Source organism: Brachionichthys hirsutus, chromosome 24 (genome assembly GCF_040956055.1).
Source record: "Brachionichthys hirsutus isolate HB-005 chromosome 24, CSIRO-AGI_Bhir_v1, whole genome shotgun sequence".
NCBI lineage: Eukaryota > Metazoa > Chordata > Actinopteri > Lophiiformes > Brachionichthyidae > Brachionichthys > Brachionichthys hirsutus.
Window position 1 is genome coordinate 281,542 of NC_090920.1, and position 25,096 is coordinate 306,637.

Here is a 25,096-nt window from a genome sequence, read left to right on the forward strand (position 1 = left end):
GAACAACTGCCAAGGGCCTTTTGGGCGGCGGTTACTTAACCCGTGAATGTTTTTGTACTCTCAGGCATTCATTTGATGTTCTGACCCGTCATCAGATACTTTAATGAAACCGATCTATTGTACATAAGTACATAGGGATGTGTGTATATATATATACACAGTATATAGTGTGTACACCCCAAAGTGAAACAGTCAGACTATTTAAAAAGCAAAGAAGATTAAGCAACTCAACTATCTGTCTAGTTATGGGGGGGGGGGGGCGTGTCAAAGCAGCACACCGGACATTGTGTATTCCCTCTGAATCCTTCCTCTATGCCCCCCCCCCATAGAGCAGGACGTGATGCAAATCGTTTTCGTTGATTCCACAGACTAATAAGCACATGCTAGCGCTGAATGTATCGGAGCCGTTCTTCAGGGAGAGGATCATGAGCCATGGTTATCACTGCCCCCATCAGAATGTAAACAAGGGCAAAGAGAGAGGGGGGCAGTTGTGTTAAGAGTGCGTGCATGTGCATGTGCGTGTGCATGTGCATGTGCGTGTGCGTGTGCGTGTGCGTGGAAGCTGGGCTGGGGTTAGCGAGAGAGAAGAAAGACATTCTTTGTCTTTGCCGCTCCCTCAGCCTCACTCTTGATCACCATTTACAACGACAAAGACGATGTAGCGTTGGTGCGTGACACACACACGCACACACACACACACACACACGCCGGGCTCTTTGTGGTTCTGATGTGAGTCAGAATCTTCATCTGTACGAGATCCGCTGATCAAACTTTGAATGCAAAAACTCTGAACTGAATGTATTGAAGCTGGATTGTTGCGTAACAAATGTCATTTTTCTGTGTGGAAGTACGATCGACCTCGAGTTGGAGCTCTGGCTATTCTCTCGTTCGAGCGACCCCCAAGTCGGTTGCTGGTTCCCGGCCCTTTTTCTCTACTGTGTAGACGGGCCGGAGGGAAAATATGACGCAGGTACAAGAAGTGTAATGCTTGTCATAGATGACATTATCTATATATATATACACATGTGTGTACAGTAAGCCAAACGTCTTCCTAAGTGTGCCCCCCCCAGTCTAGCTTAGACTGAGCCCATCTTTTTCCCCTCCCGTTTTTGGACTTTGTAAATGGCCGTATTTTGTCTGAACGCACAACAAAAGGACGTCTTGACTTTTGTTTGGGTACGCAGGAATGCGTTCATTATAAAAATAGTTTTTTTAGTCAGTTTGCCCAAAGATGTTGGCTTTGACGTTTCTGAAATGACTTCTGTCGGGTTCTGTGGTGAAGTTTAAATGCGGCACACTTTTACACTTTGTCATTGTCAGACTTTTTATTTTAACGGCACACTCGTTAGTGCCGGTGGAAAGGGAAGGGCAACAGTCTCGATGCTCGTTTAGCTTGCATGCAACAATTCGTAACATGGGAAGATTTTTTATTTGAAAGATATTTTGCAAAACGAGAGCTGCCAAGTGTTCATTTTAAAGACAGTATATCATGTGAGCCTACAAAAAACAAAAAAGTAATAAAAATAAAAGTCTTAAGACTTCAGGTGTTGTTTGGCCTTGGTCCCATAATGGAATGTGAAATGTTCTGTGCTGCCACAAAAAGTGTTTAGGCTTAGATTTATACTGTATATCTGTATCTCTCTCTTCCTTTTTCAATAGTTAAACCATGGAATAAATTACAGATGTTGTACCTGTGTATCTGATATTGCAAGCATGCACGACACTGCACTGTACATGTACATTCAAGCTATTACAGGTGATAAATTATCAGACATTTTAATAAAGATTTGGAATTTTGACGTGATGAAGTTTGTCTGTACATCCCAGGAACATCAGAATACTTTGTCTTTAGCTACGTGCACGCCTGCCGCTCTACACCAGATGAAAGGACATAGGGTTCGCATTAGCATCTCATTTTTCATTTAGCCGTTTCACCTTTCAAAACGTGACAGCAGCTTTTCTTTGCACGGATTCAAATGCTCTTTTCTGCACTGCAACCGTTACCTTGGAATAAATGCTACTTTCGTAAACCAAAAATGGAAGTCTGTCAGTTTATTTAGCGCCGGTTTCCCTGTTTGCATGATTTTCCATGGAATTTGATCCATCCAGCTGTTCCCATTTTAGATAAAATTACTGAAATGCAAAATGCTGAAGCCTCAGTGGTTTCAAATGCAGTATTCATTGTGCAGGTGCACATTTTGTTGGTGCCTTTGCAATAAAATCACCAGCCGTGTGAATCGTACTGTGAGGCGTCTCGACTTTCCTCCCAGTATGTAGATAAAAAGGGGAGCAATTATTAGTTGAGCGCTCTCTTGTTTGTTTTTTTGCATACTATTCCCTGTGCAATTCCCTTTGCTTAGTGCTTCCAAACAGTAATTAATTTAACACATGCAGACTAAAAAGAAAAATGTTGCTCTCAAATGTCTTGAAAATGGGATTTAATAAAAGGCATTGGTACAGTTCTTGTACAGGAATTCTCCTTTTTCAAACATGAGTCACACCAGAAGCAACAACAATTGGCTGTAATGTGTATTTACAAAGCTAATGATTATAATTAGGCCCAGAGACGGAAGTCAACGGGACCAACGGGACCAACACAGAAACACTTATCATTTCTTCAGTACACAACAGCACATTTACAATTGTCTGGAACAGAAATTGTTCTTGTTACAGAGATGAAAATCAAAAGAAGGTCCCCAAATAAATGTAATAATATTTATTTCTGGTTCCCTCGCTGTCACTGTTTAAGCCGATGTTATGGAGATCTGTTCAGACACCGTACGGCGGGCCAACGTGCAAAACCCAAACAGTACACTGCAAGCTTAAGAATCTTCAAAACAAACACTGCAATCTTTAAATAATATCTCAAATAATCCCAAATAATAGATCCGCTAACTCGACTGAACAGTGTTTAGAGGAGTGACCGACAAACTTCATGTTGATCAAAACACAACTTTTATCTATTTGTCTTATAAACCTGCCCTGCCTTCTATTTCCACTTGGATGTGAATGTGGTGCACACACCGTGCACACACCGTGCACACACCGTGCACACACCCACCTCATCATTTTCATCTTCTTCACTTTTAATTATTTCCTGTACAAACTGTGTATTGTTATTTTTGAACCTGCACATCCGTGCAGCATGAACTCCTACAGTATAATGAACGGCATAGTACACGAAACAGAGTATAAATATATATCCATGTATTACACAACTCACAGCACAAACGGTACTTGCTTTTATACCGTCGTACCAAAAAAGATTTTGCTGGAGTTTTTGTGCAGTTGAGGTTTTATTTTCAGATACCCAGATCCTTTCCAAAACTTTAGACAGGAAAAAACAAAAAACATTCCGACCCGTTATTTTCCGTTAGCTGCCTTTTCAAAGACCATCCGAAAGATAAATGGAATTTACGGACTCGACACGGAGATAACCTTCAGAAGACAAGATGCCAAGAGAGGGTCATAAAGCAAAGGTCAGCCAAAGGAAAACAAGTGAGACCCTCTTTCCAACCGAATTTCATCTCATCAACTCGATCCGTCCTGCAGCCGAAGCTTCAAACGGAATCCATGTCTTCAGTCTTCTGGTGGAGCTCAGAGAGGCAGGGACTGCATTGATGAGCCACGGCTCTTCATTTACAGCAGCCCCATGCCGCCCTCTTTTGGCCGTTAAGGGTTAGGTATGAGGGGGAAATCCAACATCCTGGAACGTTAGATTTGATTGGTTTCTGGCACAGGTGAATATGACGTTTTATACCTGAATCAGGAAATAAAAAATATATATATAACTTTTGAGACATTGAAAGGGTTAAGGAGGTAATGCGGGGTCCCGCATCCCACTTTAAACGGCTGTATCTCCGTCATAAAATATCTAATCCACTTGGCACACTTATAGATGACACATAGGGCTATAACTGAGGTGACGGACAAGTTTATGTGACTAACGGTGTCGAGGTTATGGGCGTTTAAATGTTTAAATTTGTCATATTTTGTGAAATGAAGGACGTACAGAGACGGGGGTTGGACCAGCGTGTTCAGCGTGGCCGAATAATGTCAGAGGGATCCGGTTTCCACGTTTCTATAACGTAGCGTGCTCGCAATAATTTAATTTGTATTTTTCCCATAGACGTGAATGGGGTTTGGAGCGTTTCCGGTTTTATTCCAGAAACGGCCACAAGAGGGCCCTTGGGGCCGCTTCAGTGAGCGTCATAAGTTTACAATCAGCATAAATATGCACACAAGCAAATGTCTCATCAACTTGTAACTTGGCACACTTATAGATGACACATCCGGCTATAACTGAGGTGACGGACAAGTTTATGTGACTAACGGTGTCGAGGTTATGGGCGTTCAAATGTTTATTTTTGTCATATCTCGTGAAATGAAGGACGTACAGAGACGGGGGTTGGACCAGCGTGTTCAGCGTGGCCGAATAATGTCAGAGGGATCCGGTTTCCACGTTTCTACAACGTAGCGTGCTCGCAATAATTTAATTTGTATTTTTCCCATAGACGTGAATGGGGTTTGGGGCGTTTCCGGTTTTATTCCAGAAACGGCCACAAGAGGGCGCTTGGGGCCGCTTCAGTGAGCGTCATAAGTTTACAACCAGCATAAATATGCACACAAGCAAATGTCTCATCAACTTGTAACTTGGCACACTTATAGATGACACATCCGGCTATAACTGAGGTGACGGACAAGTTTATGTGACTAACGGTGTCGAGGTTATGGGCGTTCAAATGTTTATTTTTGTCATATCTCGTGAAATGAAGGACGTACAGAGACGGGGGTTGGACCAGCGTGTTCAGCGTGGCCGAATAATGTCAGAGGGATCCGGTTTCCACGTTTCTACAACGTAGCGTGCTCGCAATAATTTAATTTGTATTTTTCCCATAGACGTGAATGGGGTTTGGGGCGTTTCCGGGTTTATTCCAGAAACGGCCACAAGAGGGCCCTTGGGGCCGCTTCAGTGAGCGTCATAAGTTTACAATCAGCATAAATATGCACACAAGCAAATGTCTCATCAACTTGTAACTTGGCACACTTATAGATGACACATAGGGCTATAACTGAGGTGACGGACAAGTTTATGTGACTAACGGTGTCGAGGTTATGGGCGTTCAAATGTTTATTTTTGTCATATCTCGTGAAATAAAGGACGTACAGAGACGGGGATTGGACCAGCGTGTTCAGCGTGGCCGAATAATGTCAGAGGGATCCGGTTTCCACGTTTCTATAACGTAGCGTGCTCGCAATAATTTAATTTGTATTTTTCCCATAGACGTGAATGGGGTTTGGAGCGTTTCCGGTTTTATTCCAGAAACGGCCACAAGAGGGCCCTTGGGGCCGCTTCAGTGAGCGTCATAAGTTTACAATCAGCATAAATATGCACACAAGCAAATGTCTCATCAACTTGTAACTTGGCACACTTATAGATGACACATAGGGCTATAACTGAGGTGACGGACAAGTTTATGTGACTAACGGTGTCGAGGTTATGGGCGTTTAAATGATTAAATTTGTCATATTTCGTGAAATGAAGGACGTACAGAGACGGGGGTTGGACCAGCGTGTTCAGCGTGGCCGAATAATGTCAGAGGGATCCGGTTTCCACGTTTCTACAACGTAGCGTGCTCGCAATAATTTAATTTGTATTTTTCCCATAGACATGAATGGGGTTTGGGGCGTTTCCGGTTTTATTCCAGAAACGGCCACAAGAGGGCGCTTGGGGCCGCTTCAGTGAGCGTCATAAGTTTACAATCAGCATAAATATGCACACAAGCAAATGTCTCATCAACTTGTAACTTGGCACACTTATAGATGACACATAGGGCTATAACTGAGGTGACGGACAAGTTTATGTGACTAACGGTGTCGAGGTTATGGGCGTTCAAATGTTTATTTTTGTCATATCTCGTGAAATAAAGGACGTACAGAGACGGGGATTGGACCAGCGTGTTCAGCGTGGCCGAATAATGTCAGAGGGATCCGGTTTCCACGTTTCTACAACGTAGCGTGCTCGCAATAATTTAATTTGTATTTTTCCCATAGACGTGAATGGGGTTTGGAGCGTTTCCGGTTTTATTCCAGAAACGGCCACAAGAGGGCCCTTGGGGCCGCTTCAGTGAGCGTCATAAGTTTACAATCAGCATAAATATGCACACAAGCAAATGTCTCATCAACTTGTAACTTGGCACACTTATAGATGACACATAGGGCTATAACTGAGGTGACGGACAAGTTTATGTGACTAACGGTGTCGAGGTTATGGGCGTTTAAATGTTTAAATTTGTCATATTTCGTGAAATGAAGGACGTACAGAGACGGGGGTTGAACCAGCGTGTTCAGCGTGGCCGAATAATGTCAGAGGGATCCGGTTTCCACGTTTCTACAACGTAGCGTGCTCGCAATAATTTAATTTGTATTTTTCCCATAGACATGAATGGGATTTGGGGCGTTTCCGGTTTTATTCCAGAAACGGCCACAAGAGGGCGCTTGGAGCCGCTTCAGTGAGCGTCATAAGTTTACAATCAGCATAAATATACACACAAGCAAATGTCTCATCAACTTGTAACTTGGCACACTTATAGATGACACATCCGGCTATAACTGAGGTGACGGACAAGTTTATGTGACTAACGGTGTCGAGGTTATGGGCGTTCAAATGTTTATTTTTGTCATATCTCGTGAAATGAAGGACGTACAGAGACGGGGGTTGGACCAGCGTGTTCAGCGTGGCCGAATAATGTCAGAGGGATCCGGTTTCCACGTTTCTACAACGTAGCGTGCTCGCAATAATTTAATTTGTATTTTTCCCATAGACGTGAATGGGGTTTGGGGCGTTTCCGGGTTTATTCCAGAAACGGCCACAAGAGGGCCCTTGGGGCCGCTTCAGTGAGCGTCATAAGTTTACAATCAGCATAAATATGCACACAAGCAAATGTCTCATCAACTTGTAACTTGGCACACTTATAGATGACACATAGGGCTATAACTGAGGTGACGGACAAGTTTATGTGACTAACGGTGTCGAGGTTATGGGCGTTTAAATGTTTATATTTGTCATATCTCGTGAAATGAAGGACGTACAGAGACGGGGGTTGGACCAGCGTGTTCAGCGTGGCCGAATAATGTCAGAGGGATCCGGTTTCCACGTTTCTACAACGTAGCGTGCTCGCAATAATTTAATTTGTATTTTTCCCATAGACGTGAATGGGGTTTGGGGCGTTTCCGGTTTTATTCCAGAAACGGCCACAAGAGGGCGCTTGGAGCCGCTTCAGTGAGCGTCATAAGTTTACAATCAGCATAAATATGCACACAAGCAAATGTCTCATCAACTTGTAACTTGGCACACTTATAGATGACACATCCGGCTATAACTGAGGTGACGGACAAGTTTATGTGACTAACGGTGTCGAGGTTATGGGCGTTCAAATGTTTATTTTTGTCATATCTCGTGAAATGAAGGACGTACAGAGACGGGGGTTGGACCAGCGTGTTCAGCGTGGCCGAATAATGTCAGAGGGATCCGGTTTCCACGTTTCTACAACGTAGCGTGCTCGCAATAATTTAATTTGTATTTTTCCCATAGACGTGAATGGGGTTTGGGGCGTTTCCGGGTTTATTCCAGAAACGGCCACAAGAGGGCGCTTGGGGCCGCTTCAGTGAGCGTCATAAGTTTACAACCAGCATAAATATGCACACAAGCAAATGTCTCATCAACTTGTAACTTGGCACACTTATAGATGACACATAGGGCTATAACTGAGGTGACGGACAAGTTTATGTGACTAACGGTGTCGAGGTTATGGGCGTTTAAATGTTTATATTTGTCATATCTCGTGAAATGAAGGACGTACAGAGACGGGGGTTGGACCAGCGTGTTCAGCGTGGCCGAATAATGTCAGAGGGATCCGGTTTCCACGTTTCTACAACGTAGCGTGCTCGCAATAATTTAATTTGTATTTTTCCCATAGACGTGAATGGGGTTTGGGGCGTTTCCGGGTTTATTCCAGAAACGGCCACAAGAGGGCGCTTGGGGCCGCTTCAGTGAGCGTCATAAGTTTACAACCAGCATAAATATGCACACAAGCAAATGTCTCATCAACTTGTAACTTGGCACACTTATAGATGACACATAGGGCTATAACTGAGGTGACGGACAAGTTTATGTGACTAACGGTGTCGAGGTTATGGGCGTTTAAATGTTTATATTTGTCATATCTCGTGAAATGAAGGACGTACAGAGACGGGGGTTGGACCAGCGTGTTCAGCGTGGCCGAATAATGTCAGAGGGATCCGGTTTCCACGTTTCTACAACGTAGCGTGCTCGCAATAATTTAATTTGTATTTTTCCTATAGACATGAATGGGGTTTGGGGCGTTTCCGGTTTTATTCCAGAAACGGCCACAAGAGGGCGCTTGGAGCCGCTTCAGTGAGCGTCATAAGTTTACAATCAGCATAAATATGCACACAAGCAAATGTCTCATCAACTTGTAACTTGGCACACTTATAGATGACACATAGGGCTATAACTGAGGTGACGGACAAGTTTATGTGACTAACGGTGTCGAGGTTATGGGCGTTCAAATGTTTATATTTGTCATATCTCGTGAAATGAAGGACGTACAGAGACGGGGGTTGGACCAGCGTGTTCAGCGTGGCCGAATAATGTCAGAGGGATCCGGTTTCCACGTTTCTACAACGTAGCGTGCTCGCAATAATTTAATTTGTATTTTTCCCATAGACGTGAATGGGGTTTGGGGCGTTTCCGGGTTTATTCCAGAAACGGCCACAAGAGGGTCCTTGGGGCCGCTTCAGTGAGCGTCATAAGTTTACAATCAGCATAAATATGCACACAAGCAAATGTCTCATCAACTTGTAACTTGGCACACTTATAGATGACACATAGGGCTATAACTGAGGTGACGGACAAGTTTATGTGACTAACGGTGTCGAGGTTATGGGCGTTCAAATGTTTATTTTTGTCATATCTCGTGAAATAAAGGACGTACAGAGACGGGGATTGGACCAGCGTGTTCAGCGTGGCCGAATAATGTCAGAGGGATCCGGTTTCCACGTTTCTACAACGTAGCGTGCTCGCAATAATTTAATTTGTATTTTTCCCATAGACGTGAATGGGGTTTGGAGCGTTTCCGGTTTTATTCCAGAAACGGCCACAAGAGGGCCCTTGGGGCCGCTTCAGTGAGCGTCATAAGTTTACAATCAGCATAAATATGCACACAAGCAAATGTCTCATCAACTTGTAACTTGGCACACTTATAGATGACACATCCGGCTATAACTGAGGTGACGGACAAGTTTATGTGACTAACGGTGTCGAGGTTATGGGCGTTCAAATGTTTATTTTTGTCATATCTCGTGAAATGAAGGACGTACAGAGACGGGGGTTGGACCAGCGTGTTCAGCGTGGCCGAATAATGTCAGAGGGATCCGGTTTCCACGTTTCTACAACGTAGCGTGCTCGCAATAATTTAATTTGTATTTTTCCCATAGACGTGAATGGGGTTTGGGGCGTTTCCGGGTTTATTCCAGAAACGGCCACAAGAGGGCCCTTGGGGCCGCTTCAGTGAGCGTCATAAGTTTACAATCAGCATAAATATGCACACAAGCAAATGTCTCATCAACTTGTAACTTGGCACACTTATAGATGACACATAGGGCTATAACTGAGGTGACGGACAAGTTTATGTGACTAACGGTGTCGAGGTTATGGGCGTTTAAATGTTTATATTTGTCATATCTCGTGAAATGAAGGACGTACAGAGACGGGGGTTGGACCAGCGTGTTCAGCGTGGCCGAATAATGTCAGAGGGATCCGGTTTCCACGTTTCTACAACGTAGCGTGCTCGCAATAATTTAATTTGTATTTTTCCCATAGACGTGAATGGGGTTTGGGGCGTTTCCGGTTTTATTCCAGAAACGGCCACAAGAGGGCGCTTGGAGCCGCTTCAGTGAGCGTCATAAGTTTACAATCAGCATAAATATGCACACAAGCAAATGTCTCATCAACTTGTAACTTGGCACACTTATAGATGACACATAGGGCTATAACTGAGGTGACGGACAAGTTTATGTGACTAACGGTGTCGAGGTTATGGGCGATTAAATGTTTATATTTGTCATATCTCGTGAAATGAAGGACGTACAGAGACGGGGGTTGGACCAGCGTGTTCAGCGTGGCCGAATAATGTCAGAGGGATCCGGTTTCCACGTTTCTACAACGTAGCGTGCTCGCAATAATTTAATTTGTATTTTTCCCATAGACATGAATGGGGTTTGGGGCGTTTCCGGTTTTATTCCAGAAACGGCCACAAGAGGGCGCTTGGAGCCGCTTCAGTGAGCGTCATAAGTTTACAATCAGCATAAATATGCACACAAGCAAATGTCTCATCAACTTGTAACTTGGCACACTTATAGATGACACATCCGGCTATAACTGAGGTGACGGACAAGTTTATGTGACTAACGGTGTCGAGGTTATGGGCGTTCAAATGTTTATTTTTGTCATATCTCGTGAAATGAAGGACGTACAGAGACGGGGGTTGGACCAGCGTGTTCAGCGTGGCCGAATAATGTCAGAGGGATCCGGTTTCCACGTTTCTACAACGTAGCGTGCTCGCAATAATTTAATTTGTATTTTTCCCATAGACGTGAATGGGGTTTGGGGCGTTTCCGGTTTTATTCCAGAAACGGCCACAAGAGGGCGCTTGGGGCCGCTTCAGTGAGCGTCATAAGTTTACAACCAGCATAAATATGCACACAAGCAAATGTCTCATCAACTTGTAACTTGGCACACTTATAGATGACACATCCGGCTATAACTGAGGTGACGGACAAGTTTATGTGACTAACGGTGTCGAGGTTATGGGCGTTCAAATGTTTATTTTTGTCATATCTCGTGAAATGAAGGACGTACAGAGACGGGGGTTGGACCAGCGTGTTCAGCGTGGCCGAATAATGTCAGAGGGATCCGGTTTCCACGTTTCTACAACGTAGCGTGCTCGCAATAATTTAATTTGTATTTTTCCCATAGACGTGAATGGGGTTTGGGGCGTTTCCGGGTTTATTCCAGAAACGGCCACAAGAGGGCCCTTGGGGCCGCTTCAGTGAGCGTCATAAGTTTACAATCAGCATAAATATGCACACAAGCAAATGTCTCATCAACTTGTAACTTGGCACACTTATAGATGACACATAGGGCTATAACTGAGGTGACGGACAAGTTTATGTGACTAACGGTGTCGAGGTTATGGGCGATTAAATGTTTATATTTGTCATATCTCGTGAAATGAAGGACGTACAGAGACGGGGGTTGGACCAGCGTGTTCAGCGTGGCCGAATAATGTCAGAGGGATCCGGTTTCCACGTTTCTACAACGTAGCGTGCTCGCAATAATTTAATTTGTATTTTTCCCATAGACATGAATGGGGTTTGGGGCGTTTCCGGTTTTATTCCAGAAACGGCCACAAGAGGGCGCTTGGAGCCGCTTCAGTGAGCGTCATAAGTTTACAATCAGCATAAATATGCACACAAGCAAATGTCTCATCAACTTGTAACTTGGCACACTTATAGATGACACATCCGGCTATAACTGAGGTGACGGACAAGTTTATGTGACTAACGGTGTCGAGGTTATGGGCGTTCAAATGTTTATTTTTGTCATATCTCGTGAAATGAAGGACGTACAGAGACGGGGGTTGGACCAGCGTGTTCAGCGTGGCCGAATAATGTCAGAGGGATCCGGTTTCCACGTTTCTACAACGTAGCGTGCTCGCAATAATTTAATTTGTATTTTTCCCATAGACGTGAATGGGGTTTGGGGCGTTTCCGGGTTTATTCCAGAAACGGCCACAAGAGGGCGCTTGGGGCCGCTTCAGTGAGCGTCATAAGTTTACAACCAGCATAAATATGCACACAAGCAAATGTCTCATCAACTTGTAACTTGGCACACTTATAGATGACACATAGGGCTATAACTGAGGTGACGGACAAGTTTATGTGACTAACGGTGTCGAGGTTATGGGCGTTTAAATGTTTATATTTGTCATATCTCGTGAAATGAAGGACGTACAGAGACGGGGGTTGGACCAGCGTGTTCAGCGTGGCCGAATAATGTCAGAGGGATCCGGTTTCCACGTTTCTACAACGTAGCGTGCTCGCAATAATTTAATTTGTATTTTTCCTATAGACATGAATGGGGTTTGGGGCGTTTCCGGTTTTATTCCAGAAACGGCCACAAGAGGGCGCTTGGAGCCGCTTCAGTGAGCGTCATAAGTTTACAATCAGCATAAATATGCACACAAGCAAATGTCTCATCAACTTGTAACTTGGCACACTTATAGATGACACATAGGGCTATAACTGAGGTGACGGACAAGTTTATGTGACTAACGGTGTCGAGGTTATGGGCGTTCAAATGTTTATATTTGTCATATCTCGTGAAATGAAGGACGTACAGAGACGGGGGTTGGACCAGCGTGTTCAGCGTGGCCGAATAATGTCAGAGGGATCCGGTTTCCACGTTTCTACAACGTAGCGTGCTCGCAATAATTTAATTTGTATTTTTCCCATAGACGTGAATGGGGTTTGGAGCGTTTCCGGTTTTATTCCAGAAACGGCCACAAGAGGGCCCTTGGGGCCGCTTCAGTGAGCGTCATAAGTTTACAATCAGCATAAATATGCACACAAGCAAATGTCTCATCAACTTGTAACTTGGCACACTTATAGATGACACATAGGGCTATAACTGAGGTGACGGACAAGTTTATGTGACTAACGGTGTCGAGGTTATGGGCGTTTAAATGTTTATATTTGTCATATCTCGTGAAATGAAGGACGTACAGAGACGGGGGTTGGACCAGCGTGTTCAGCGTGGCCGAATAATGTCAGAGGGATCCGGTTTCCACGTTTCTATAACGTAGCGTGCTCGCAATAATTTAATTTGTATTTTTCCCATAGACGTGAATGGGGTTTGGAGCGTTTCCGGTTTTATTCCAGAAACGGCCACAAGAGGGCCCTTGGGGCCGCTTCAGTGAGCGTCATAAGTTTACAATCAGCATAAATATGCACACAAGCAAATGTCTCATCAACTTGTAACTTGGCACACTTATAGATGACACATAGGGCTATAACTGAGGTGACGGACAAGTTTATGTGACTAACGGTGTCGAGGTTATGGGCGTTTAAATGTTTAAATGTGTCATATTTCGTGAAATAAAGGACGTACAGAGACGGGGGTTGAACCAGCGTGTTCAGCGTGGCCGAATAATGTCAGAGGGATCCGGTTTCCACGTTTCTACAACGTAGCGTGCTCGCAATAATTTAATTTGTATTTTTCCCATAGACGTGAATGGGGTTTGGAGCGTTTCCGGTTTTATTCCAGAAACGGCCACAAGAGGGCCCTTGGGGCCGCTTCAGTGAGCGTCATAAGTTTACAATCAGCATAAATATGCACACAAGCAAATGTCTCATCAACTTGTAACTTGGCACACTTATAGATGACACATAGGGCTATAACTGAGGTGACGGACAAGTTTATGTGACTAACGGTGTCGAGGTTATGGGCGTTTAAATGTTTATATTTGTCATATCTCGTGAAATGAAGGACGTACAGAGACGGGGGTTGGACCAGCGTGTTCAGCGTGGCCGAATAATGTCAGAGGGATCCGGTTTCCACGTTTCTATAACGTAGCGTGCTCGCAATAATTTAATTTGTATTTTTCCCATAGACGTGAATGGGGTTTGGAGCGTTTCCGGTTTTATTCCAGAAACGGCCACAAGAGGGCCCTTGGGGCCGCTTCAGTGAGCGTCATAAGTTTACAATCAGCATAAATATGCACACAAGCAAATGTCTCATCAACTTGTAACTTGGCACACTTATAGATGACACATAGGGCTATAACTGAGGTGACGGACAAGTTTATGTGACTAACGGTGTCGAGGTTATGGGCGTTTAAATGTTTAAATGTGTCATATTTCGTGAAATAAAGGACGTACAGAGACGGGGGTTGAACCAGCGTGTTCAGCGTGGCCGAATAATGTCAGAGGGATCCGGTTTCCACGTTTCTACAACGTAGCGTGCTCGCAATAATTTAATTTGTATTTTTCCCATAGACGTGAATGGGGTTTGGGGCGTTTCCGGTTTTATTCCAGAAACGGCCACAAGAGGGCGCTTGGGGCCGCTTCAGTGAGCGTCATAAGTTTACAACCAGCATAAATATGCACACAAGCAAATGTCTCATCAACTTGTAACTTGGCACACTTATAGATGACACATCCGGCTATAACTGAGGTGACGGACAAGTTTATGTGACTAACGGTGTCGAGGTTATGGGCGTTCAAATGTTTATATTTGTCATATCTCGTGAAATGAAGGACGTACAGAGACGGGGGTTGGACCAGCGTGTTCAGCGTGGCCGAATAATGTCAGAGGGATCCGGTTTCCACGTTTCTACAACGTAGCGTGCTCGCAATAATTTAATTTGTATTTTTCCAATAGACATGAATGGGGTTTGGGGCGTTTCCGGTTTTATTCCAGAAACGGCCACAAGAGGGCGCTTGGAGCCGCTTCAGTGAGCGTCATAAGTTTACAATCAGCATAAATATGCACACAAGCAAATGTCTCATCAACTTGTAACTTGGCACACTTATAGATGACACATAGGGCTATAACTGAGGTGACGGACAAGTTTATGTGACTAACGGTGTCGAGGTTATGGGCGTTCAAATGTTTATTTTTGTCATATCTCGTGAAATGAAGGACGTACAGAGACGGGGGTTGGACCAGCGTGTTCAGCGTGGCCGAATAATGTCAGAGGGATCCGGTTTCCACGTTTCTACAACGTAGCGTGCTCGCAATAATTTAATTTGTATTTTTCCCATAGACGTGAATAGGGTTTGGGGCGTTTCCGGGTTTATTCCAGAAACGGCCACAAGAGGGCCCTTGGGGCCGCTTCAGTGAGCGTCATAAGTTTACAATCAGCATAAATATGCACACAAGCAAATGTCTCATCAAATTGTAACTTGGCACACTTATAGATGACACATAGGGCTATAACTGAGGTGACGGACAAGTTTATGTGACTAACGGTGTCGAGGTTATGGGCGTTTAAATGTTTATATTTGTCATATCTCGTGAAATGAAGGACGTACAGAGACGGGGGTTGGACCAGCGTGTTCAGCGTGGCCGAATAATGTCAGAGGGATCCGGTTTCCACGTTTCTACAACGTAGCGTGCTCGCAATAATTTAATTTGTATTTTTCCCATAGACATGAATGGGGTTTGGGGCGTTTCCGGTTTTATTCCAGAAACGGCCACAAGAGGGCGCTTGGAGCCGCTTCAGTGAGCGTCATAAGTTTACGATCAGCATAAATATGCACACAAGCAAATGTCTCATCAACTTGTAACTTGGCACCAGTTACAAGTTACCAGCGTGTTCAGCGTGGCCGAATAATGTCAGAGGGATCCGGTTTCCACGTTTCTATAACGTAGCGTGCTCGCAATAATTTAATTTGTATTTTTCAAACATATGTCTCATGAACTTGTCAGGAGGACTGCCCTTTTGCGTGGAATGCTGGGAGTTGTTGTTTTGTCTCCTTGGATTTTCACTTTTTTTTATTTAACAAATGAAAATACAGATTTTCAGTGATCAAAACAAATATAGAAACAGCCCTGGATGCCCCATCGGGCAGATTGTTCATTGGGATGTCCGACGAGGCCGTTGGTAACACGCACCCTTGCTCACCACATTGGTAATAGTTCTACAACAATTTCGAGTTCTCCTCCGTTGCTGTGACGACGTGTCCCGCCCTACTCGGTCTCTGATTGGCTAGTACCGAGCACCTTGTCTGGGCGGAGTTATATCTGACTGGCTTGACGTCGCTCCGGCATGAGACCGGAAATAGTCTTTCTGTGCGCAGATGAGCTGTTCCGGGTACGCGGAAGTAAACATGGTGCCGTTAGCGCTTCTCTTCTTTTTAATGGCGGCTTCCGTCTGTGAAAAAGCTGCAGCAGAAAAGAAGCTGGTATTTGTGGTTGTTGTGAGTACAGCAACATTTGTTGTGATGCTATGGAGGCGTGTTTGTGTTTGACGCGGGACCTCGTCCACATTTTAGGAGGTTCTGGACTTAACTTTCATTTCTGTTCAGCATGTATGTTTGTCTGAACTCAACTGAAGACGGTCAGATAAGCTGCATCTTCTACGCATTTCGGCATATCGATAATCTAATAATAACGACTCTTATCCCTTGGGAGGGGCTCACTTTCTGTTGCTTCACGCTGCTTGTTTCTCGCATTGTAGACAACAAAAAGGACAAAGCTGAGTGAACACAAGATGCTTTTAATCACTGCCTTTATTTGAGAAGCCTAAAAGTTAATGCATGAATCACCGGTTGGGAAAACAAATTCTGATCCCTTTGAGCTTGATTGCTTGCTGTGCAGCAACCGACCCAACCTGGAGATCAGGCTGGGTCAGTTGTCTGCATCGCTGCAGGCAGGTGAGTTTAGTCTCACTTGCTCTTTCAGCTCCTTCCACTTAACTTAATGTAGTTCAGGTCTTTGACGGGGCCGCTGCAGAACTTCTCTGTTATTCTTGCCGTTTTGTCCGTGAAGCAGGTAAAGCATCAAGGCTCAATTGGCTCCTCTCGGGTTTTACCCACCAATTCTTCTCTCCCGACTCCAGCTGTATCGCCATGGCGATCGATCGCCAATCAAAGCCTATCCAACCGATCCGTACCAAGAAAGCGACTGGCCTCAAGGCTTTGGACAGTTGTCAGAGGTGTAGCAAATCATTTTCTAGTTGGTGACCTTTTTGGAAGATGCTGTTCTGAAGTTAAAACCTCATGTTTAATTCACGCCTCTTTATCTTGATGGCTGTGTTTTCAGGAGGGGATGAGGCAGCAGTACGAGCTGGGCCAGTTTCTGAGGAAACGATACGACGGGTTTCTCAGCCAATCCTACGACAGATACGAGGTAGCTGTTCTCCTTTCCGATCGTGAGAACCGTCACGCACAGCCAAAGATTCCTGTTTTTGTTGAGGACGATGGGATCAATACCATGTTGGGTTTGGACAGTTCCCAACCTCAGCTGGACTTCCCGGAGCAAGAGAAGAAGGCCTCCGTTAGCGCTTCTCCTCAGGCTCTGCTTTTTTTATTCGGGCTCTCTCTAACACAGTGATGATGATCATGTCAAAGAATTCTTATTCCTCACTTCCTCCTCAGATCGTAATTCGCAGTACGGACTCCGATCGCACCCTGATGAGCGCCGAATCCAACCTCGCAGGTCGGCTAGCTCCTCGTCCTCCTGGCAGGACTTGCCACTTTGTTCAACCCAATAATTCTGCAGCATTATTATTTTATTCTTGCTAGGTCTCTACCCTCCCACTGACCAGCAAGTCTTCATGCCAGACTTGAAGTGGCAGCCGATACCTGTGCACACGGTGTCGTTGAGCGAGGAGAGGGTGTGTATAAGATTAAAGTAGATTTATCAAGAGCTCTTTGCTGCAGGTGATCCAACATCTGATATCAATGTCTGTGCTCGCAGCTTCTCAAGTTTCCTGTTGGCAACTGTCCCGCCTACGATCAGCTGATGAAGGACACGAGGGAAACGGAGGAATATCAAAATGTCCTCATTAAATACCAGGTTCTGCCTCCATTCATTCCTCTTCTTTGCGCTTTCTTTGGAGGATTACTTGACAATAAACAATAAGAAAGGATGAAGAAAGTCACGTCGGATGTTTTCACGGTCTTGTTTTGATGTTTTCTAGATTATAGATCATACAAAGTGCTTTCTATGTTCTTCTCTTCAGGATGTCATAACACTTGTGGGGAATAAAACTGGACAGAATTTGACTTTAGGCACAATCTGGACTGTGTACGACACACTTTTCTGTGAGGTGAGAACACACACACACACGCACGCCTGAACTACACAATCCCCGCTGGCAGACACCTTTGTTTACCTGCGAGAGACATGGCGCTCCGGTTAGTCGGTTGACTATGCTGGCGTGGCGTTAAACGTGTCGATGCTTCCTGGAGCTTTTCTGCATGCGAGCGGTTAAAGGGAGTCTGAACGAGATGTTCAACGTTTGATCGTTCACGCTGAGTCTTTTTGTCGATCAGTCCAAACACAACATGTCCGCCCCGGACTGGGTGACACCAGCTGTCATGGAGCAACTGCGAGAGCTCAGAGACTTGGACTTTCAGGTATGAGTAGCGGCTGCATGTGTTGCTTGACTTGCGTCGGATGTCTCAGGACGGCATACGTCCGACGGCATACGTCCGACTCCGCCGTCCCATTTTTTTCGCAGTTCTTATTTGGATTCTACAAGCAGCGGGAGAAGAGCCGTCTGCAGGGAGGTACGTGTGCCGCCTGAGTGACCCGGTGCTTGGTGTGTTCTTTCCCTGAGACGTCTCGCCTCTTCGATCGGCCTTTCAGGTTTACTTTTGGATAAAATAGTGAAGGGTCTTTCCAACATGGCCGCCCCGGACCCGAAACAGAGGCTGAAGATGGAGATGCTCTCAGCGGTGAGTGCGTTCACGCTAATAGCACTTTGTGAGCTGGGTTTTGGTGCTAGGCTAAGCTAAGCTAACCATTCCTGGCTGTCGTCCCATGACGTGAACACGCCTGTTTGTGTGTCTGCTCTGCAGCATGACAGCACTGTGCTTGCCCTTCACGCCAGCTTGGATGTGCTGAATGGAAGACAGCCGCCATATGCAGCCTGTCAGATAATTGAACTGTACAGAGATGACAATGGGTAAACACGCACACACACGCACACACACACACACACTAGTGGTGCACAGTAAACGTCTTTACATGCGACGTGAAGCAATATACAGTCGTACTCGTCTGTTTTTGTGCCAGCTCTGCGTCCGTGATGATGTTCTTCCGGAACGACACCACAGTGGAGCCGTACCCCCAGCAGCTGGCAAGCTGCTCCTTTGACTGCCCCCTAGAGGAATTCATTAGAATTACAAAGCCCTATATTTCAGACGACTGGGACAAAGAGTGTCAAGAGCATTCAGAGGGCCGAGATAAAGGTGACGCGCTTTACCAAACAAAATAAAGACGACAGACTGTGCCACCGTAACTTCATTTGTTGTGTTTTTGTTGTCTCTCCATCCTCAGAAGTGATCATCAGCCTGGTGGTGGCCGGCTGCCTGCTCTTCCTCCTGGTGGTCGCCATCCTCAGCGTTATTTGTTGGCGGAAGCGGCCTTTCAGCGGCCAGGGGTATCACCACGTGGCCAGCCGAGAAGTTGGAGTGGAGTCCTGACAGAAGCGCCAACTCCTCCCCCAGAGATCCACAGGCCTTGTGCCCTGGGCGAGCAGCGATGACGATGAGCTTTAAAGGTCCCATATTCTATCTTTTTCCACAAGTTAACGCAGTTCCAAAACACTTGTATGAAATATCTGCGCCAGCAAACAGCTGCTGCAGTACAGGGTCCGTCATTTCTGTCTCAAACCGCTCCGTCAGAAACGATCTCGACCCGAAAGTACGTTCAGAGCGAGCACACGCGCATGCACGTTACCATGGTAGCGTTTTTAGCACACGATAAAATATGTTTGCCAATTTTCTCCAAAACACTACCACAAAAAATAAACTTCATCCACTCTGCTCTTCTTCTTCGACTCATGCAGGAGACGGAGGGCGAGCTGGACGTGCGGAGCGCAAAGTGTCTCTACACACACACACACACTGACGATAACAAACTCAGGACGGAATCATCCATCCGTCCGTCTTCATGACTGAGAACCTGCACAGACGTTTGGGCCTTTTTAAATCAGCAAATGATAGTTTTGATGTGTTGTGTGAACTATGAACTGATCAATCGAACGTTTTTAAATCCTTATATTTAATAAAAGTTGAATAATAACCTGTATCGTCTGTGGATACGTAACGGGGGGGGGGGGTTGAAAAGATGGATTTGTACAGCCGTTTCAGAGATGGATGTTTATTTTAATGACATCTCTCTCTTTTAAAACAGTGCAATGGGCCTTTATTTGAACACGGTCGTGCTTTTCCTGCATTCATCTTTAAGATCTGCCGCACATCGTTCCATTCTGAACGGCCACGGACGGAATGATCCATAACGCCCAACGGTTAGAACAATTATCGCTGCCTTTTTATTAGAGCAGATAAAACAAACAAGAACCACTCCGGACAAACTCAGGCAGCATAGATAAACGGATTCTAGCCTGAGATCCGGTTCGGAAATTAATACTCATGGATTTGAAATCAATGAAGTCAGAGGTCATCCATCCATTTTTTGTGCAAAAACAAAGTAATGTGTGAGGAATGAAATGATTGGATACGATAAAATGGAATGGCACGCGGACAATGTGCCTGAAGTCTGAAGCAAATCGCGAGAGGTTATTGGTCAAAAGCACGTTTCAGGGAGATTTAAAGAGCAAGGCTGGGGTCGCTCTTTTTACATACTGTTTGATGTGCAGATGACGCTGAAATTCCATGCTTATTTTGCGCCTGTAAGCAGCATGACTGATATTTGTGAACACTTGATTAACTCGACCAGTATTTTGCGTTGTACAAACTTTATTTTACGCGCATCAAACACAACAGGAAGTGGTTAAATTCGGACTGAGCATGCAGGGCTTGCATTTTGTTGTTCAGTCTATTTTTGCGGCGTCAGAATTTCGGTCTTCATATTTTCTTGGCCGATTGGACCGCTTTGCTATCAGCTAACGCTCACTGCTGCAAAAGCGAACGGAAAATTAAAAAATGGTACCATGAAAGGCTCTGTCTTCATTCTCATAGTAAGGCGAGCCTTTCAGTGGCACCAGCGAGCAGGCCTGCATCCCTCACTGGTCAGTTTAGGCCTGAATGACCCTGATTCTAGTTAAATGACTGCATCGCGTGCATGTCAATCAAAAGCAGCAAAAACCAAAACTGGATTAGCCGCTACCTGCTACATGCCATACACAAATCACTGGAGGACATTTATAAAGGGGGGGGGCGACAATGATTATGTGCTTCAATTCAAGATATAAATATTCCAAAATATAAGTATTAACTGTATCAGTGCTTGCTTTCATTCAGGTCCGTAAAAAACGGACTTAAAACTTCGCTTTAAAGACGCTCAATTCCAAAAAGGTCCTTCCGACGACCAGTCGCTCACACCGCCGCCTTTCCGTGGAACCTTTCGGCGAAGCAATTTTGAGACCCGATGCCGAGGTTTCGGAAGTGGAGCGTCTGAGAAACCGAGATGGCGATGAAGAAAAGCGGGAAATGTCGAACTATTAGTCGTCTGCTGGGATCTTTTGAGACGGACCCAGCTTAATTCTGTGGGCTGCAGAAATGCGACCCGCAGTAGAAGTTACTGTGGTGGTGATGATGATGATGATGGTTGTTGTTGTTCTGAGGGGTGGAGTAGTAATTGTGATGGTGACTCTGGACGTTTCCGTAGGCGAAGAGGAGAGGGGCGGTGGAAGACGACGGCTGTTGGGCGGGGGGGATGCTCGCCGTCAGGCTCCCGTTGCGTTGGATGGAGCCGTACCAAGTGGATGTTCCTAGCTGCGGGGCGGTGGAAAGGAGGCTGGGGGGTTGAGAAGAAGGAAGTCAGGGGTGCGAGTTCGATGAGGAGTCGTGTGTTTCGTGTGGACCCACCTGGCCCGATCGGCCCTGGCGCCGATGCTTCTGGACAGGTCGTCGTCGCTGTCGTACCGCCGCGGGTTGTCAAAGAAATACGCTCTGGAGCTGAAGCTGTGGCTGTTGATCATCCCGCCCGGCGCCTGGCGGGCAAAGAGATGTTCAGGTTTCACCCGTTTAACGCAGGCGCTTCGTACTTTTAGCATCGTAACCTCACCAGACTCGGGTTCGGTCGTTGGACCCTGAAGAAAAGCACCACTAAGCTCGTCGGGAGCAGCTCCCAAAAGAACAGAATGATCCCGAACGCAACGTAGGCCTCGCCGCTGACTTCCTGCACGTCGGCCTGTCACGGTCACAAACAAGCCGTGTGACGGACGGATCCTAAACCCACATGACTGAACCCTTCTGAGCGGGTCGGCACCTGATCAGACACGCTGTACCAGTCGTAGTTGAAGGGACTGGGTCTGCCCCGCGGGGACAGGGCCAGCGCCACCAGGTGGTAGCAGGCCCTGGACGTGTAGAGCAGAATCACCACGGCTCCCACGGCGGTCGCTTGGCACACGGATCGACCCTGGAGGGACAGTTAACGTGCTGATTGCAGACTCAAGCTTCCATTCTGTCGGCTTTGCTGAATGTTCCGGATCTTCTGTCTGTTTCACGTCCTCGGCTCGGTGCGCATCATTGAGCCGCGGCGCTGCTCTTACCTTGGATTCAAGGTAAACACTCGCAGAGGACATCTTGGCAATCTTGTAGATGCAGACAGACAGCGAGACGGCGCACAGGACGAACAGGCTGTCGTTGATCAGGACTCGGGCCAGGACGGCGTGTCTGACGGCACCGTCGCTATGGAGACACGGACACTGTTAGCAGGAAGTGTGCACACAACTAAAACGCAGCTCATGTTATAGAAGGACGTGTTCTATTGTGGTATTTTCCACTTTACCTCGGTGACTCAGAGCGCTCCAGCGCTCCTCGCACTAACAACGCACAAGTCAAATTCACCACCAGGAAACACAGACTGAGGCACAGGAAGAACAAACGCAGAGGAGTCCTGGGGAGAGGCAGGAGGAGGGGTGGCCCCCCCAAAAAATGGGATTTTATTTATAGAGATGGGCTCATTAAAATGTGTGGTGGAGGGGGGGGGGTAGAGTATTAGGATCATGCAAGTTCTCTGAGCAGACAAAATTCATTGTATTTTAGGCAAAAAAGTTGCATAAAAAACGAAGAAAGATGTACGTACTTGTATTTGTTGAGCTCCGGAGAATACTTGGCTTTAGCCTTAAACACGACCTGAGCAAATTTAAAAATAGATTAACATATTTCCATTATATTTTAACAGGAGCACACAACTAAACCTAAAGAGAATCAAACATCGACTATAGATCCTCCTGTCTAATAGGAGCTGTCAAATACTGCCCTTATCTGATGCCCCCCCCCCCCCCCCCCCCTCCCCGTTATCAGTGAACTCACAAATCCATTTTCAACGCTCGGCCACTGGCCTCCACCGAACATTTCCTGGAACACCCTTTTTAAAAATAAATAAAATAAAGGTACAAAAAGGTACAAACATTCCAAACGCCATTCCGTCGCCGCTCTGTCAGACACGGATTCATTTCTGGATGATTTGGTTTCGAGGCCAAAGAGGTCGGGGGATTGCTCAACATTGTCAAGTCACACACCTACACTCACAAACACACAACAGCCTTGACACTCGGCCCTTTGTGTGAGAATATAGGCCAGTGGGAGGTAATTTGTAACCTCGGGATGAAGCAACCAGCAAACAGAGCGGCTCGTCTGTGTGCCTCGGGAATATGAGCAGAATGGAATCAGATCAATGTTTGCTTTAGTTCCGTTAGTTCCATAGTTCCAAATCTCTGTCTTCCAGGGCAGACAGTAACAAAAAAATAGCATAACAATAATGGGGAAGTGAAACAGGGGTCAAAGGTCAGGCCTCGTTGCTGACTCATCAGAATAAGCAGGACTCACACATGCGTGTCAGAAGACACAGTTGCTGATGTTAAATCAGATTCTTGCCATACTTGGACATTCAAAGAGGTTCTGTGCAGCTTATTGACTGCGTGTTAATGATGCGCATCAAGACGCCACATTTTGCGGGTCGACTCATCGAGCCGAGCCGCCGCCTCCAACCGTCCTGATCCTGAACCGGCGCTGACGCAGAGTCATTCCTCTGCCGTGACATTTATATTTAAAACTAGACAGAACTCAAGAGAGCCCCGTTTCCCCGATAAGCAGCCGAAAAGCCTCGCGAACACCTGACCTTCATAACGTCCTTGATGATGATGGCCTACCCGCTAAGTATTTTGTAATGGCATTGGCTACCATTTGCTGCTTTGATATTAAAGAAAGGTTTCGTAACCTTCACCAGATCCGGAGCATTACTGCGACCCAGATCAGATGAGAACGCGTTCCAGCGTCGCAGGCCAAGCGCAAAGCTGGAATAAAGAGGCAAACTAAAGCGACCCCATCGTGGCAGGCTTTGCAGATATGGAGGTTGGTTCAAGTCCCAGCCCAGAAAAAAAATATATAGTGTGGACTGTTTCCTGGAGAGGAAACAGTTGTGTGTTGTGTGTTTCATTTTATTTTATTGGCTCATTATTTAACATGGCTTGCGGTATCTCTAATTTCATCCGACATATATGGCAAGCAGAGCTGCCAAAACCTGACGTGACATCTGGTGTGTGTTTACTGCAAATTCAAAGCGGCAATGATGGGCGATGCTGATATCAGAAAATAGGGACCCTGAATGAACTCTGACTTCCAAATGAAGATATCAGAAAATAGGGACCCTGAATGAACTTTGACTTCCAAATGAAGATATCAGAAAATAGGGACCCTGAATGAACTCTGACTTCCAAATGAAGTCCATAGAATGAAATAGAACCAAACAGCAGCATGCATTGCTTTTAAATAGGCTCAACTGTGAACACAAAATTGCATGGTCAGCTGCTTTGTGAAATCAGGTCACACACACACACACACACACACTCACACCTACCTGCGTGAAGTAGAGGTTCAGTAGGCAGAGTGTGAAGAACTGCAGGCAAACAGGGCAGCAGTAGAGCAGCCAGTAGGCCGGAGGCTGCAGCCGGCTGGCCTGCACCCCATTATTAAAGTAGAAGGAGAACAGGCTGGTCCTCAGCGCTGCCCACAGCAAACACAGAAACAGGAACGCGCTCTGGTAGCTGACGCGCTTGTGTCCGTAGAGCAGGATGAGCCACAGCTGCAGGTAGACGAAAACAAACAAGACCGTGTACAAGGCTGTGTAGACCGCAGTCAGACTGAGCTCCAGGGATGGGGAGATCGCTGCACTGTGGGGCTCCCTCAGGGAGGTAAACATCTCCGCTGACGGCTCGCACTGACGCACGGGATGAAGAACATTAAAACTGGGTCGGATCTGCGCTCAGTTCTGCGCGGATGGCACAAAGGCAGCGGTATTCCGAGGAAA

General features: G+C 45.9%; 2 protein-coding genes across 2 annotated transcripts; one reads left to right on the forward strand and one right to left on the reverse strand.

Moving 5' to 3' along the window:
• The first annotated feature begins 15,975 nt into the window (after positions 1-15,975).
• On the forward strand, positions 15,976-19,865 carry LOC137912076 (lysosomal acid phosphatase-like). Its single transcript, XM_068756430.1, has 14 exons — positions 15,976-16,065; positions 16,707-16,802; positions 16,910-16,996; positions 17,245-17,305; positions 17,392-17,483; positions 17,567-17,665; positions 17,832-17,918; positions 18,145-18,228; positions 18,333-18,381; positions 18,461-18,549; positions 18,673-18,779; positions 18,890-19,065; positions 19,154-19,376; positions 19,665-19,865. Exons 1-13 carry the CDS (start codon positions 15,976-15,978, stop codon positions 19,297-19,299), a joined length of 1,263 nt encoding a protein of 420 aa, XP_068612531.1. The 3' UTR covers positions 19,300-19,376; positions 19,665-19,865.
• A 1,453-nt stretch (positions 19,866-21,318) lies between these two features.
• On the reverse strand, positions 21,319-24,988 carry gpr137c (G protein-coupled receptor 137c). The gene is made up of 8 exons (XM_068756555.1): positions 24,647-24,988; positions 22,871-22,920; positions 22,574-22,681; positions 22,335-22,473; positions 22,052-22,201; positions 21,848-21,973; positions 21,649-21,773; positions 21,319-21,577 (listed from the first exon to the last, which is right to left on the reverse strand). The coding sequence occupies exons 1-8, from the start codon at positions 24,986-24,988 to the stop codon at positions 21,319-21,321; spliced, it is 1,299 nt and encodes a 432-aa protein (XP_068612656.1).
• Positions 24,989-25,096: the final 108 nt, after the last annotated feature.

What these genes read in the sequence shown, in the direction of transcription:
- LOC137912076 (XM_068756430.1), top strand. Translation starts at nt 15,976, where the DNA reads ATGGTGCCGTTAGCGCTTCTCTTCTTTTTAATGGCGGCTTCCGTCTGT. An exon ending in AGCTGGTATTTGTGGTTGTT is followed by an intron (nt 16,066 to 16,706) that starts GTGAGTACAGCA and finishes TCCCGACTCCAG; the next exon opens with CTGTATCGCCATGGCGATCG. An exon ending in CTGTACAGAGATGACAATGG is followed by an intron (nt 18,780 to 18,889) that starts GTAAACACGCAC and finishes TTTTTGTGCCAG; the next exon opens with CTCTGCGTCCGTGATGATGT.
- gpr137c (XM_068756555.1), bottom strand. Translation starts at nt 24,988, where the DNA reads ATGTTTACCTCCCTGAGGGAGCCCCACAGTGCAGCGATCTCCCCATCC. An exon ending in TGAACCTCTACTTCACGCAG is followed by an intron (nt 22,921 to 24,646) that starts GTAGGTGTGAGT and finishes AAATTTGCTCAG; the next exon opens with GTCGTGTTTAAGGCTAAAGC. An exon ending in GTGTTTACCTTGAATCCAAG is followed by an intron (nt 22,202 to 22,334) that starts GTAAGAGCAGCG and finishes CTGTCCCTCCAG; the next exon opens with GGTCGATCCGTGTGCCAAGC.